The sequence below is a fragment of the Haliotis asinina genome, chromosome 1 (genome assembly GCF_037392515.1).
Source record: "Haliotis asinina isolate JCU_RB_2024 chromosome 1, JCU_Hal_asi_v2, whole genome shotgun sequence".
Classification (NCBI taxonomy): Eukaryota; Metazoa; Mollusca; class Gastropoda; order Lepetellida; family Haliotidae; genus Haliotis; species Haliotis asinina.
In genome coordinates, this window is record NC_090280.1 from 19,100,130 (window position 1) to 19,116,967 (window position 16,838).

At 40.1% G+C, this 16,838-nt stretch overlaps 1 protein-coding gene across 1 annotated transcript in view; it reads right to left on the reverse strand.

Moving 5' to 3' along the window:
* Positions 1–516: 516 nt before the first annotated feature.
* Positions 517–16,838, reverse strand: part of LOC137288058 (opioid-binding protein/cell adhesion molecule homolog) — a 55,266-nt gene continuing 38,944 nt past the window's right edge. Inside the window, exons 4-10 of the mRNA XM_067820438.1 lie at positions 16,216–16,337; positions 15,150–15,300; positions 14,054–14,347; positions 12,310–12,431; positions 10,520–10,715; positions 4,386–4,454; positions 517–2,960 (exon numbers count right to left, since the gene is read on the reverse strand). Coding sequence (XP_067676539.1) covers positions 2,869–2,960; positions 4,386–4,454; positions 10,520–10,715; positions 12,310–12,431; positions 14,054–14,347; positions 15,150–15,300; positions 16,216–16,337 — 1,046 coding nt within the window. The 3' untranslated portion in view covers positions 517–2,868. The remainder of the gene's footprint in view (positions 2,961–4,385; positions 4,455–10,519; positions 10,716–12,309; positions 12,432–14,053; positions 14,348–15,149; positions 15,301–16,215; positions 16,338–16,838) is intronic.

A 16,838-nucleotide genomic window follows, 5' to 3' on the forward strand; every position in this document is an offset into this window, starting at 1 on the left:
TATAATAAAGTTCTAGCATCAAACACGTGCGTTTACAATCTCGAGTGAGATATATGAAATCACATGGAAATCCACTAGTACACGCAGAACATATGGTCGTTACATCATGAATAATATCATTGAAGCCCATTTTTTATAAAACATAATACATTTCCTATCGATCATCGTTAAAAGAATACCGATCGATTACGATAAATGTCGATACGTAACTTGACTACAAGAATGTGGAAGAAATCAACATCAAGTGTGAGTGATGTGATGTGAATGCTTGGATTACCAAGAAAACGCCGTTCCGAATATACTTCAGAAGCAGCCCATTAAAATACACCTAACTTGTGAATTTTCGGGGAAAATTTGAAAAAGATTTAATTAATAAACGGTATTTCCGATTATCGATCTATTTAGCCAGCCCTACTAGATACATGTAACAAATCATCAGAGTGTATGGGCACGAATGATTTTTTCGTAAATAAATCCACTGCTCTTAACTTTATGAAATTTTGAAGATTGAATCAGTTCACTTAACGAGACATAAGTTATCTACGCATAGCTTCCAGCTGAAACCAGAAAACATAAATTGTCTTTGATCTGTACTACAAAATGTGTTTATAAAGCATACATAAACCATAGCAAATCAGTTCACTTAACGAGACTTAAGTTATCCAAATAAAGCTTCCAGCTGAAACTAGAGAACATAAATTGTCTTTGATACTACAAAATGCGACAGGATGTAGATACATATTTCTTAGCAGGTACAATAAACTTACAATGGAGACAAATACGAGAAATAAATGACTTCCTTGGGTACAAAGCCTGCTTTCATAACATTTTGTTGTATTTTTCACCCCATAATAATTCGGACACAGGGATGAAGTCACTGGTTATGGGAGAATCTTCATTCAACGTAGATATGCTTGTAACACGAGCGTTCACAGAGCAAAACAATACTTGATTAAAGTTGTCCATAACAAGCTTCACAAAGTAAACTACTTGTGATGCAAGACGTACGCGTCATGCACTAAAGATTCTGATAAACCATCGGTGAACCAGGTGAACAGTGTGACAGAAACAACTTCATCGTGCCTGCTCCGTTCTTAGATATATCTAACATAAAGATTTTTTTATTGGATTGGATCTAGCCACAAAGACATCTGTCCGTGTTACCGCCGCCCTGACTGGTACTACAGCCATGTAATGGAAGTACAATGCCATTTACAGTCAAATGCAACACGTGTTATTTTTGGGATTACACTTTACAGTAAAGTACAGATTCTAGTAATTTTTTGGGGTAGATTCGAACCCACTCTCATAATCCCCTAATCGTCAGCATAATGTCAGTCGTCTAACCCCTGTAGCCACCTTGGCCTGTATAAAAACGGAGGTTGGATAACTAGTAGTCTAGACAGTTTGTGTACCCCTCAGTGTATTGATAGCTTTCGGCCGAGCCAATATACACTTGTAGCATCTTTAAGTTAAACTAATCTCAAATATACCATTGATCACAGAATGGCGGTATGTATCTAATCCTTTCTATACCAGACAATCCCGTGATTGACTCTATGAACATTGATCCAGTAGTCTAATGAGATACAATGACATGTGTCAACCAAGTCAGCGAGTCTGACCACCCGATTCCCCTTATCTTGCATGGCTAGTTATCGATTCACGGAGCAATAGACATAATAAATGCTCTCAAACAGCCAATTTAATTTAAATGAAAGAATCGAAATTCTTTTAAATATTTTGATCACTGCTTCTAACGTTTTTTTCAGTAAAATATGGAGTATATACAATCTGTAGTGATGTTTAAGACATCTATCGGTATTTTGGTACAAAACAGAACAAATTTCGGGAACTTCCTTTCTGGAACAATTATGTTTTAAAAACCCCGCAACTTCAAACACCCCTCCACGAAAATAGAATGGTCGATCACGTCGTACAAGATGTAGTGACACGAGCTAGGCGATAACTGTTATTGGGCATCTTAAAATACCTTCGCATGTGCTGAGTGTTCCTGAGTGGAAGTCACAACCCTTCGATGAAGACGATATTAAAGCTATGACGCTAAATTTCAAAATGGTTTTATTTACACAGGTCAGCCGTTTGAATGGTATGTATGCTGTTGAAAAACTATAGCCACAATGCCTTGACATCAAGAGTTTTAGCCTCTGCATACATAGTGGACATTCCATATGTGACTGCATGGAATCCGGATGCAGGTTTCAAATACACTCCTGCAGGGTTGGAATAAAAATAAAAAACGACGGTTCATCTTTTGCGCAGTAACACATTCATCTGTAGGTCAAAGATACGATGTGTCTAATACACATTTCATACTTTCATGTAAATAAATATATTGATTAATTTTTATATATTTTAAGTAGATTCAAACGGAATACCAACAGTATTTACTCATTCTCATATTCACATGTGTGACACTGTGGGTAGGTCTAGTAATCTTGTAAAGATCATCTTTCAAAATAATATTTTACGATACATATATTACAGAAGGACTTAAGGACTTACAGAAGCACTTTCAACATATGAAATGGAACGGATTTCACAAAGAAGTTGCGATTAGCATTTTACCTATAAAACAGATTGTACCGTAAAATATTTCAAACTGTGTTTAAATTAGGGTCGATGTTTGATTCTTCTTTGTGGTGATAATTTGCAAATGTTCATTCCAGAATTGCAACTTTTCAAAATGGTTTTGGCAATGATTTGAGTTTGATTCTTTTGATTGTTCCAAGGTTCTGCCACATTTTGAACTGGCTTTTAGTATTACGTCTCAAATACAGAATTCGTAGGTTTAGTTTTATTCACAGTTCCAATGTGCAAACGTTTGCCGGTATTAAGCAGGGTATCTTACAGGAACATTGATATACATGGTATTAGCAGTAGAACAGCCATCGGTTGCCAGGCAAGCAGATGGTTGCCATCGTTGGTGCGGTCATCATCTGGAAGGAAATACATGGACAGATTGAGGTCTTGAACATATAGATGTGTGCAATATATTTGGTAACACCCTGATGAATGGAATGGCCTGAAATGATTCCCAAATACTGCAGTTTAACTAACAATATTCATCCAAATAGTAGGGCGACAGCATAACATAATGGTTAAAGTGTCCGCATTAGAACCGGGTTCAATCCAAAAGATAGGTACTATAAGTGAAGCCCGTTTCTATTGAGCCCCTACATGATATTTCTGGAATATAGCCAATAGCAGCGTAAAACCAGATTATCTCCCTTACTCATCCAAAACGTGGTGCCCCTTCCACAACGCGCTATACGATCTCTGAGTCAGTGTTAAATGGCGGAAACCACAATCACCTCTGTTCTCAAAATGTTCAAAGGAAAGAAAGCAATTAAATGGAACGTGAAAACAAGTTGTGGATTGTCTACAATGACCTCATAAATGACGTCACAATCTCCGCGACGCCAAAGAGTCTTTACCCCACGTATTTGAGAATCACATACATGATAATCGGCCCCCATTTTCCTGCGTTATACTTTGCTTTGGACATTCTACTCAACATAATATTGGGTATGTTGCCGGTAGAAATAGAACACTTGCACACTTCAAAATATACGTCCAATAGAACACGTGCAGTGAGTAGAAGAGGACGGAGACGAGAGAGAAAGAAGAAGAAAAAGAAAAAGAAAAAGAAAAAGAAAGAAAATGAAACGATACGAAACAAAAAAAAAACATTTACAGACATAACAGGTGATAACAAATGATTTCTTTTGTCCATTGAGATGCGTGTTGCCAGAAGCAAACTTAAAGGCGCTGACAAAGAATTGGTAGTACTACACTTGAGGGACGAATTACACATCACGATGGATATGTCAAAAGTACATCAAACCGATTACTATATTGGCATGTACGTGTACAATTCAGGTTTCCTTTGGGATTGATTATATATGATTGACTGTTATGTAACAGATTTTTAACAAAATCAAATGTGTTTAAGAGTAGAAAAGAGTGTTAGTAAATATTTACACAACACTACAAATCAACAAATGTATCAGGATAAATTCGAGTGATTAGGAAATGAAAGTCTATTATTGTTTTACAGAAACAAACGAGCGTTGAGGTACTTTTTCGTCAGCCAAAACTTCGGATTCGAATTGTGACAAAAGCACAATGTCTGAAGCCAGTTCGTTTGTCGCATGCTCCATGCCGGAGTATTGTATAGCATCCGCTCTTAGGCCTTTCTGCCACTGAAGACTGGAGTGGGATAAAAAGACGAACTGGAATGCGTTTACTAGAGGTTCATAAATACGTGTCACGAATATTTGCATACTTGATCATGTTAAACACATAGTGATCTTTATTCTGTGTATGACGTAACAACAATGAAACACTTGCGGTGTACTTACAAACCCTTTCTTCGTTACTATGCGTCCTTACCAGGGGCACTCGTGTTGTAGGGGGCGGGGTAAAACCAGCTGTCAATCAACGAATCACGTGACGATGAGAGAGAATGACAGTGACGATGAGAGGAAAGAGGTTGAATGATGAATGATACAAGCAAGGATAATTCAGACAACGTGACCCTTACAAGAGCTAGTAAAAGAAAAAATACAATGAGTACTTGCAAAGGCAAAAGCAAGAGTCTCAAAGGTTTTATTGGAGATCATAATCGAGGTTAATTACATACCACTCCGTATTTCTAAAATCAGTGTTTTATTTTTTTGCATGGGGAAATGTATGCTTCCTATGTGACGCCGTATTAAAACACCTCAAGGTAACACGATGAGGACATTAATGGAATTAATACTATGCCTTAATTACGTCATTTAATGTCAAATGGCATAACTCCGGCTAGAGAAACCACCTCAAACAAGCATATAACAAAGTGTATAACAACGGCTACATCAAGAAGTGATTACTTCACTTCCGGTCTTTAAATTGCATGTTTAACGACGTTTCCCCCAAACCACAAGATTCGGTGCATTTCACTTCAGTCCGGGATATCGATATGTAATAACACTAGTGCCGTAGAGATGTATCGAACTATCGATTGATTGCTATTGTTGTCAATAACAATTATCGATGGTAGATACTAAAAGTATGTGTGACTATCGACAGTTTAGTAATTGACTCCCGTTGATAAATGCGCAACGCAAACTACAGCAAATACCAGATTTGTTCACTTTGATCTGGAGTTATCCGCCCTTGTTAGCTCACAAACAAGCATGGAGGCAAACACGACTTGCGACTCGGAGTTTCTTTTTTTTCTGTTTACTTGATCAGGGCTTCACGTTTCTTGTCAGTTTAAATAGCCTCAAATCTTACGTCATATAAACTATATTTCAAACGAGAATATACAATTTAAATAACTAAACAAGAGTCATCAGAAGATGACATATCCCCCGGACCCCACATATTTGAAAGGACAAACGATCTGAAGGTTATTTGATGATTTTTTGACTAAGTTTGAATCGTTTCCACGGAAATCATAAAAAATGTAAATGCCATATATCTGTAAAAGGCACCACTTCAAGTTCTGCCTCATATATCTGCCAAGATCTGTTGAAAGACATCAAATGGTATACGAGATGTGCAACGGAATTCCCCCCGGAAACGAAGCCCATCCCTCCATGTTGAGACTAAGGCCGAAACGTTTCCCTGGAACCCAGAAAATAATAAATCAAAAGGCACCACTTATGATTCTGACTATTATATCTAACAGGTTTTGCAGAAAAATACTGAACGGTTTTTGAGTTATGCTCCAGAAACGAAATCCATCCCTCCATTTTGACTAAGTCTCAAACGTTTCCATGAAAACCGAGAAAATAATAAATCACAAAAACCTGTACATAGCAAAATGCACCACTTTAGGTTCTGACTGATAAATCTACAAAGTTTTGCAAAAAAGTTTGAACGGCTTTTGAGTTCTGCGCCGGAACCGGCGGACGGGGGGACAGACATTACATGGCGTGGGGATAAAAACTGTTGCAATGCTATGGTGGCTGATTAGGGCTTCTCGCTTTCTCGCCTCCAATATTTAAGGCGAGAAAGCGATGGCCCAATTCAGCCACCATACAATACTATTTCCTTTGTTGGTAGCAACAGTATGTTGCAATAGACTATCGATGTCTCCCCTTCAATAGTCACTAAATAAAAAGAGTGAGTGAGTGAATAGTGAGGTGGATTGAACATTGTTGTTTGAAATAGATAGTTCAATAATGGAGTTAACCATGTGAGCATGAGCTCTCAAACTTGGGGGCGTGGGATAGCCTCTTATCACCAAGCCACTTCTGTTGTCCCTAAACCGTGCTAATCGCGGCGTTAAAATATGCTCACTCACTTTCATACTTTGGTGTGGACAGGTGCACTGCTGATTCGAACCATCAGCCACGGGTTCCTGGCAACACCGGTCCACCCATAACTCTATAGAACCATGGTTCACTACGGGTTTTATTTGATCACTTCCGGGCGGAACCTTCATTCTGTACAAATGTACCACAGAAAGACCAGTGTTTGTCGTTTTTTAATTAGTTACAAAGTCAAATGTACGTCCGTCTCTACCTGCTTCAGCCAAGGTAACATGAGAGTTGAATACACTTATGACTATATTTCTGGCATTGACCCTCACACATGCTAACTGTAGGTTTGGGTGCACGGTAAGTAGGCTCGCACATATGTCACAGGGACTGGCTAATAAGCAGAGCTGTGACTCAAAACATGAGCAACTACCCTAAGATTTGATAATTGTTTGTTTGCAGCAATCCTGTCGATGTATGGAGGGTCTGTAAATAACCGATTCTAGTTCAGACAAGAAGAAAAAGTCATCAATATCCCTCGCAGCAAAACATCCTTCTTGAATATGTCTACAAATCATGATTATGCCAAATGTGTTGGTGTTTGCACAGAAAAGTGGACAAGCATAGTCGCATTTTATGGCAAGCGTGGGTTGCTGAAGGCCTATTCTACTCCGGACCTTCACGGGTACGAAAGAGTCACTGAGTGAATCCAGTAATTCACAGCATGAGCGTCTAACGTTAGTCTTAAAGTTAAAATCACTTATATTTCATTTCAAAATGACTGTGTGATGGTCATATGTCGTATATTTTTCAATGTGCCTTCCTCGGCAGCCATTATGAAACATCAGAGATGAATCTCGGATATCATCAGTGATCGGAAGAGTATCAAAGGAATCAGTTTCATCGCTGTCGGAGAAGATCCTCACTATTGAGGACGGACGACTGCACAAGACTTTCGTTCACGTGGACTAACAAATGAGAGATGTATGGGGGTAAATTCTTTACGGCGTTAGCTCCTCATTACCCATTGAAACGTATGTATTACGTATTACGCGAGAACTATCTCACTATGCCATGGAAAGCCTTTACTGATTCAAACAACTCGGCCAAGATCTACGGAGTGCCTTTCGGCATTTGTGGATTATGTTGACGTTTGAATTGTTCGCAGTTTGATTTGTCAGGTCATAAATGCTTCTTCGTCTTTTTAATGAAAAAATTATAATATAATTATATAAATAAACAGATTCGCTGTCAGGAACATGCCAAGCGTAACAAAAACTTAAAATAACATCTGGGCTAAAATGTCCTGACTTGAATTATTAAGACGTTTGGGTGGAGGGCACCAGAAATGGGCAAAACAATGGTAATTTACAGTCGTATAATTGCGACTTTTCTAGTTCCAATGTTATTAAATCTGTTGTCTGAATGAACCTGTGCTTCATGATAAATGGCATAAAACGAAACCTCGCTAAAGCAGACATTCGTCATCTGGAAACCCGTTTACAGCAGCCACTTGCTACGTGTGCACACATTGAAGGATATTATCGGTCGTCACTATATAAAGTCAAACACATCATATTTTTTAGGTGACTATCGTCCGGATTAGCAGGGTTTCTCAGTACATGAATCTGACATCACAGTAAAAGAGTTATAGAGGGATGTTTTCCAGTGTATGAAATACAACCCACTAAACAAAGAGAAAGAACGGGAAGCAAAGGTTTTGAAGTAAAATACATTTCAAACATGCATATTGGATCTCTCCGAGTGAATCGCAATGTGCAGGCATTTCTGTTTTGTTCGAATGTTTGTCTTCATAAAAATTTAGATCAACTCAATTCAAAATGACATAGCAAAGATTATGGAACACTCGAACAGCGCCTTGCACATATCAGTCAAGCTTGACATTGCAGCAGACTGATTGATTGATTGATTGATTGATACACAAATATCCCCCTACTGTCAGCGTACAACAATAAAAATGTGTAATTTTCAAAACAGCGCTTATTACACAATGAGAATTACAAAGTTGGATAATCTTTATTTTAGCATTTGGAAAGACGCATGATTCCAAAAACAGAAACAGATTCCAAAAACCAAAAGGAAGCACAATCAATAACTTCGATCAAAACTCAAGAGGCAAGCGTAAACGTGCCTTCGAACTGTAAATGTTCCAAACTGCACACTTCAGCTACATTAGCTTGCAGGCAAACCTTCCAGGCAAAAACAGTGAAGAAAAATAAGGCATATAGCCTACTAATATCTTCGTGAACCATAACCTTCATAAACCACATGTAAACATTTCTTCAATTGCCTCGTCACTGGACACATAACAAACACCCGTCACATGAGCTTCCTGTTTGTTTACAACCGGCTGTCTCCACATATCAAACAAACAGTCATGTTTCATGTCAAAAGACAACCTTATGCAACAATTATATGACATACATGTTTTTGATGAAAGGATCATTTCATCATTCAGGTAAAGAAACATGGCATGTTGCGGCTTTTAAATGCTTCTCATTTCTTGAACGTTTCTTATTTGACGACACCAATCCCAACAGTTATAACTCAAGGAAGCATAACTTTCTATATAATACATCCTGTTACAGTTTCTACTGTTGTGTGACCTCTTGTGACAGGCAAAAATGGCACAAATGTACGTGACCTGAACACTTTATTTACGGCCATACTTTGGTCCAATTATTTACTCCTTTCATCATGCCATGTGATATTTTTAGGGTCTTGTTTTTGTTCAACTCATCACTTAGCAGTATTAGAGTTATTTAGTATTGGTTTGTAAATAACTGAGTTTTGACCAGACAATCGCGTGATTAACAGAATAAACATCGAACTACACATTTGGGATGACATGTGTCAAACCAAGTCAGTGAGCCTGATCACCTGATCCCGCGTAATCGCCTCTTTCGACAAGCACGGACTGCGGAAGACCAGTTCTAACCTGGATGTTCACGGGTCCAACACGATATATATAACCGGTGAAACTGAAAAGAGATCCCTCTGTTTTCACATCTACCGGAGCAAATGTTCAAGCAATCTGTCGTGTCCAGTAACACGTTCTTCGTAGGACAAAGTTCTAACATAATTCTAATCGATTGAAACTGATAATTGACGACAGAAAGAGTGAGTGAGTTTAGTTTTACACCGCACTCAGCAATCCTCCAGCTACATTGCGGCGGTCAGTAAATAATCGAGTCTGGACCAGACAATCCAGTGATCAACAGCATGAGCATCGACCTGCGCAACTGGGGACCGATGACATGTGTCAACTAAGTCTTGACGACAAAAATACAGGAAGTATACTGTCATCATTTGACAACTCTGTTCGGCACCTTCCAGAATGTGGCAATTTCGTGCCCGATCGTGTCAACACAAACTGGTACCATGTGCAGCATTAAATAAAGAAAACGGAAAAGTAAACAACGTCGTTCTGGGTTACGTTAATGACCGAGTATATATGTTGAGGGGAAAAATAAGGAATCACGTGAAAGCACAAGAGGTCCTTATGTTTTCCAGGTTTCTTCACTAGTTATACATTACGTATGTTGTGAACACACTTTGATAAAAAAAGGAAACCTGTCCTTTCATGTGATCCCTTATTTTTTGTCCTCAGTATATATTTGCTTCGATTTTGAATTTTTTTTAACAAGGGGACGTCTTATACATAGGTTCTATCCTTTCTTCCAACAAATTGCTCAAATGTGCTCATGAAAAGACTGAGTAAAAAACCTGTGATTTAACATTCGCTCGATGTCACATATGTCTAGAACCTTGCTTGTGAGATTGATCAACAATGTGGGTCCTGCTCTGGAAAACGGTATGTCACCATAGTTCTTTCTTCTTATGACACCGCACTAAAGACAGCAATATACCTTAATGACCAATTAGACAACCTGTAATTATATTAAGGGGAAGTTTGTTTCTTTTTAAATACAATATTTAATAATTATGGTAACCATTGACGCCAAATTGACAGGTGACAGGTAGAAGTAAGAGAGACCAGAATCATTTCAGATGCCGGTGTATAGTTGCAGATAGATGATTTTAGATAGAAAGCGGCAATATACAGAACTGAACCAGTGCTAGATATCAACAGTAAAAATATGAACTGACAGTGTACAAAAACAACACAGCGAATCTACGCAACGACAAAAAGCACGTAAATTGAATTTTTCACGTAATAATACAATGATGCTTTTAGCAAAAATCGTTAGAACCATACTTACGTTCATTTGTTGTAAACATGAATTTATCACTAATTTCGCCCCAGCCATATCTATTGTAAGCTCTCAACATCACTTCATATTTTGTGTCAGGAGCTAAGGCGGTGAGGCTGAATGACTGCGTGTGGGTAATGACGCCATCTTTGGATGTTGCCGCCACGTCGACTTCTGTCCAGTTGCCCTCGAGGGTTTCGTTCATCTGCAAGTTAAGCCAGTGAGTGAAGAGTATTTTAGGTCATGGTAAACAAGTGATGGCTAATGACACTATTCTCCTGTGGTAGCGTCATTGTTTGAGTGAGTTAGTTTATTTTACGCCGCTTTTTTGCACTATCACATCCAGGAACAACAGAAATGGGCTTCAGACATTGTACCCATGTGGGGAATGTGAAAATGGTGTGACCCCCTAACCACTAACATACCCCACAGCGCCCTTACGGCACAACTATAGGGGGCGACCCGGTGGCTTGTCTAACGCCACATCGCCAGACAATATACAGCGTCAAAGCTAGAAGATAAACAGAAAACAGAATCTCTTGGACACTTTGAGAGGCATTTAGATGTTTGGATACAACGGAAGGATAACAATTATGCATGAATAAATAACTTTACTACAATGAGTAAGTAAGATTGTATTCCGCTTATAGCAATATTACAGGTATATCATGACAAGGGACACCAGGGCTTCACACATTGTACCCATGTGGGGAATCGAACCGGACCTTCGGCATGACCAGCGAACGCTTTATCCACTGGGCTACCCCACCGCACCTGTTTAATACATTAGGTGCGACGTTTCCTTCTGCAAGTGATGAACAGCGTAATGTTGCTAAGCGTTCGTTCGTCACGCCGCAGACCCGCATCCGATTCCCCACTTGAGTACAATGTGTAAACCCATTTCTGGTGTCCCCCATCATGATATTGCTGGCGATTAATTTGTAAATTCCTTGTTTACTTTGATATTATAACGGCCTTGCCCATCACATCATTAAGCATACGCACTTCAGAAGCCTACTTCAAACAGGGACCGAGTAGAAAAACGTCAACTTTTAGGATCCGTCAGACTTCTTTTCGCAGCTCTGCCTCCTGGCTACGTCAAAAAGGATATATCATACTCGCTTATATCATAAACAGGGTCCCAAATCCATTACAAAACCATGAAAGCTGACACAAATTTTCGTGAATTAAAAACTGGCAACAGACATCACTAGTGTGGACTTGACATTAAATTTAAATAATTTCAAGTTTCTTTGATAGTTTCTTTGTTATAACAAATTACTACCGGGTTATCAGTAGTTACAATTACATACTGACTCTCTCTTAAAATGAGTATTCCATTTGCGGAGATTAATTGACAATCAAATGCGCCCCTATTTTGAGAAGAAGTGAAACCTAAACTCACTCACTAATTGGTGTGATGGCAGACACTACTACACATTTTCTGACCCGCATGCGACGGAGACATGCCTGAATACACAATGCCAATAGGAAAGTGGTCAAATGCAACATATGTTATATTTGGTATTACACTTTCTTAGCTAATAGTATCCATCTATTCTTAGCAAAGGGTAGATCCTAGTACTTATGTTGGGTTGAGTCCCGTCCGTGATTCTAACCCAGAGTCAGGCACGTTATCGCTAGCACGCAGACATGTGCATGTGATATGAGACATGCATGTGCAGAAAAATTACTAAATGAAAAAAACACACCTCCGGGTATAGCACTTCTAAAAATGTTTCATTCTGGGTGGTCGGTGCTTATTAATGTCGATCCTGCCACGATGTTGCTACAATTACCTCTCGATACATCAGCTTGTACGTCACAGGCTTCACTGCTGATGTCACCGTCCACGAGAGGCTGTATACCCTGGAGAAGTTGCCAGTGGCGGGGCCGTTGATCTCAACTTTTCCAGGTAATGCTGAAACATGAACGGGCCTATGCTAGATAGTTTTAGTTTTGGTACGTGGCTGCCACAGCCACAGCCACAGCCACTTATACTGTTAATATTCAATATTCACAGATTAATTTTTTTAAATGCACCAAAAGGGTCGGAATGACTGATATAGGTTTGTAATTGTCATTACGACAGCATGTAAATGTCGTACAACACCATGCTGGGATGACCAAGTTAAGTCACCATGACGAGTATGTCATGCTGAAAATAACATTAACTTGTACATTGTTGCAGAATTACAATACAAGCATTACGATACTATTTTCCCCATTACTATTCACAATAAAATCACTTCATGATGGACATGATAGGTACAGGTGACTGTTCTGGATTCTGAAAGGATGTGTTTTGGTCTTGCAGTACAGCTCTGCCCACCTCACGAAGCAGGACATGCTTTTTGCCCACCTCACGAAGCAGGACATGCTTTTTGCCCACCTCACGAAGCAGGACATGCTTTTAAGTATAGTCGTCATGTTCTACAACACGCGACCCGTGAAGGTCCGGGGTAGAATATACCTTCAACAACCCATGCCGTAAAAGGCGACTATGTTTGTCGTAACAAATGGGATCGGGTCGTCAGACTCGCTGACTGGGTTGACACATTTCATCGGTTCCCCATTGCGCACGTCGATGCTCATCCACTCTGCTGTTGATCACTGGATTGTCTGGCCCAGACTCGGTCATTAACGGAATCGAATTTTCCTTTTGTGGATTCAGCATTGCGCGCGCACACACACACACACACACACACACACACACACACACACACACACACACACACACACACACACACACACACACACACACACACACACACACACACACACACACACACACACACACACACACACACACACACACACACACACACAGTACTTCGAATCCCGAATACGTTTCTAGCTTCATGTTGCTTGTTGGAAGACAGGAAATAATGATATTTCAAGAGTATCGTTAAATACCTGTTACTGACTTCCACTTGTGCAAACCGTGGTGGGTGAAGGGGTTTGATGACCTACTTTGTGTGATGGCGATTAGCTGCCTGATTCTAGGGCGTCGGCTCAAATCCAAAAGAGTATCATTATAGCTTTGTACCCTCTTTGATCAGCCCTCGTCCACTCTGTGAAAACTTAATGACTTAATCAGTCGGAGAACACTCATGTCGACACTATTCACAACTTGGTTGCTTGGTCTGAAGTTTAAAGCTCCACTAAGCAAAATTCCTGCTATATGGTAGCAGTTTGTACATAATCAGGTCTGCACCAGACAATCCGGTGATCAAAAATACGAGGTTCCACGCATTTGGGATACGATGACATGTGTCAACCAGGTCAGCCAGCCTGACTACCCGCTCCCGTTAGTTACCGCTTGCGACAAGCATGCAAAATTAGACCATTTCTAAACCGGATCATCACGCGAACCACCCACAAGTATAGTATCATAGACATCAAGATTCACATGGTGCCCCACATCTCCTTCTAACTGGGGATTCCGATAGGGACATTTTTATGTTGAAACATTTTTTATGTATGGGAACAATGGTACTGATCATCAAACAGTCCCAGTTGACACTCAACTCGTCATCTTACCTGTTACCATGATCTTCAATGTGTCAGATCCCTTCTTATTGGTGACTCTGCAGGAATAGGAGCCAAGGTCGTTGTCTTCAATGCTTTTGATCTCCATACTGTAATCTATTTTGAAGCCTCTCTCTATCAACAACATTTTCATGTTCTTAGGGAGGTTCCTGAGATCGATCACCGTATCGTTGTGTCGCCATTCTATTCTGGGTTTAGGCTGTCCACTGGCGATACACGGAATCTTCACTGAGAACCCTGGACCAGTTCTGAGCGTCTTGGGCTTTGAGTGGATCGTCGGTGGATCTGTTGCGAAAGACAAAACTGTTAAACATTGGCTCTTGATGTCGAGTGACTTTATTTATTTACTATTTCCCTTTACTATCCCTTATATTCTTTAGTTTCTGTTCGGTTTTTCCTGTATCTAACACCCTGCTCTTAACTGGTGAGGTTCTGAGTCATAAATGGTCTCCAGAACCCACGCCCGCGGCGTAAGAGAGGCGACTAGGATTGGATGGACAGGCTGACTTGGTTGTCAAATGACATCGTATCCTAATTGCATAGATTAATGGTCGTGTTGTTGACCATAGGATTGTCTCGTATCGACTCGATTATTTACAGACAGGCATGTGATAACTGGAATATTGCGGAGTGTGGCGTTAAACCAAGCAAATCAACAAACAAAACAATTTGAACCCAGGAACAACAGGAGGCAACTCCAACAGGAGGCAACTGTAACAGGAGGCAGCTACAACAGGAGGTAACTACAACCAGAAGCCGCTACAAAGGAAGACAGCTACAACAGGAGGCGGCTACAACTGGAAGCACCTCCAACAGGAAGCAAATGCTACAGGAAGCAGCTACAACAGGAAACAACTACAACAGAAGGCAGCGACAACTGGAGACATCAACAGGAGGCAGCTACAACAGGAGGTAACAACAACCAGAAGCCGCTACAAAGGAACACAGCTACAACAGGAAGCGGCTACAACAGGAAGCACCTACAACAGGAAGCAGCTACAACAGGAAACAACTACAACAGAACAGCGACAACAGGAGACATCAACAGGAGACAGCTACAACATCTACATCAGCTTATAACACTAACAGAAAACATCCACCCTGACAGAGTCTTCATCCGGATCGCCCACGCCGTTGAAGGCCGTGCATCTGTAGATTCCCCCGTGGCTGTACTTGAGGTCTGTGAGGGTGAGAGTGTCTCCCTCCATTTCTTTCTTACCCCCGGGAAGGGATCCGTCCTAAAATATACAAATGGATGTGTATGTTACAGCTGAAAGACTATCTGCTACTGTGCCGCAACTGTTGAATATAGAAAAGAAATATGTATTGACGAAGCCAACAACTTGTCTACATTAAACAAATGAACGTTCGGCCAATTTCTGAATTACATCCGCTTCAGAAACATAGAGACGAGGTCTGCATACATAAGACTTCATAGTGAAATTGTACGTTGGGGTGCCTTGGTGGCTAAAGCGTTCGCTCGTCACGCCACATGGGCTCAATGTGTGATTTCTGGAATATTGATAAAAGAAACGTACGGTAAAGTCACTAACTCATAGTCAACATGCGGTTGTGGCTGCAGATAGTGAAAAAATTAAAAATGTTTGTATGTCAAATGCAGTTATCTTGATTATATAAAATGTGTAACAAACACTATATAGCTTTCTGGTACGTCGTATTTGTATCCACCCTTCCAAAAGTACATCCTGTGTGTGATTGGGTACAAGGGTTTTATCGCGTCCATGGACTACATGCCCACCTAGTAACTGTAGGAACATACAAGAATGACAACCATATACGTCCTTTATTTATATAATGATGCAATTTGGAGCATACTGAAACTCATAAACTAATGAAATACCGTGGTCCAGACATCCACGGTGACTACAGGTTCCTTCGTAAATGCCACAGGGGTAGGTCTTCACTTCATTTAAATGTTATTCCGATTATATATATGTACCTGTATTTGAGTGGTAACTGAAAGACTTTAGAGGAAAAGAAAGAAAGCGAGGGAGCTGGAAGACAACCTTGGTGCAACCCTTGCGTACAAGTAGGATGCTCACAAACCTACACTCTTTTCACACTACCCTGTGTCATTGTCATGACGAAGGTATGACTGCTTCCCCAGGGACCCATTAATAAGATTTTCTCACCTCTCGTGACCACACTATCGTGGGCTTGGGTTTTCCAGTGGCGGCACACGTTAGCGTGACGTTATCCTTCAACGTCGCCTCGATGTCAACTGTTTTATTCAACATCTCCACCGTAGAGGGTACTGGAAGGAGTCATATGTCATGTTCAACAACCAATAAAACGGGCCATCAGACCATTTAGTCTGCCGTATAGACCCTAAAGCAAACATATATAAGAAAGCCTACGCAAGTCTAGAAAATGTGGCACGTCTAGCGTTCCTTAGCTTCTGAAAATGAAGAAAGTCTCAGGGCTCCATTCCATTATATTATGTTTTTTTCACTATGAACTTTTTTTCAGTAAAACATGCTCATTTCATAGACCAGTTGTTAGTCTAGGTGCGATTATACAAAACAACCTTGGAACTACGACCGTTGTAAGTCTATTTCAAATAAGTGAGAAAGTCACTTTATAGCCATGACTGCTGTATGTTAAGGCATGTTTGTACCACCGAAGCGTTACGACCGTCGTAAGGCTATGTTAAGGCATAGGTGTTACGATCAGCTTACGACTATCTTAGTTATGCGTTAAGGTATTTGAGTAACACACATAATCTATGAGTTAAAAGACGATGGCAAATAGTTTT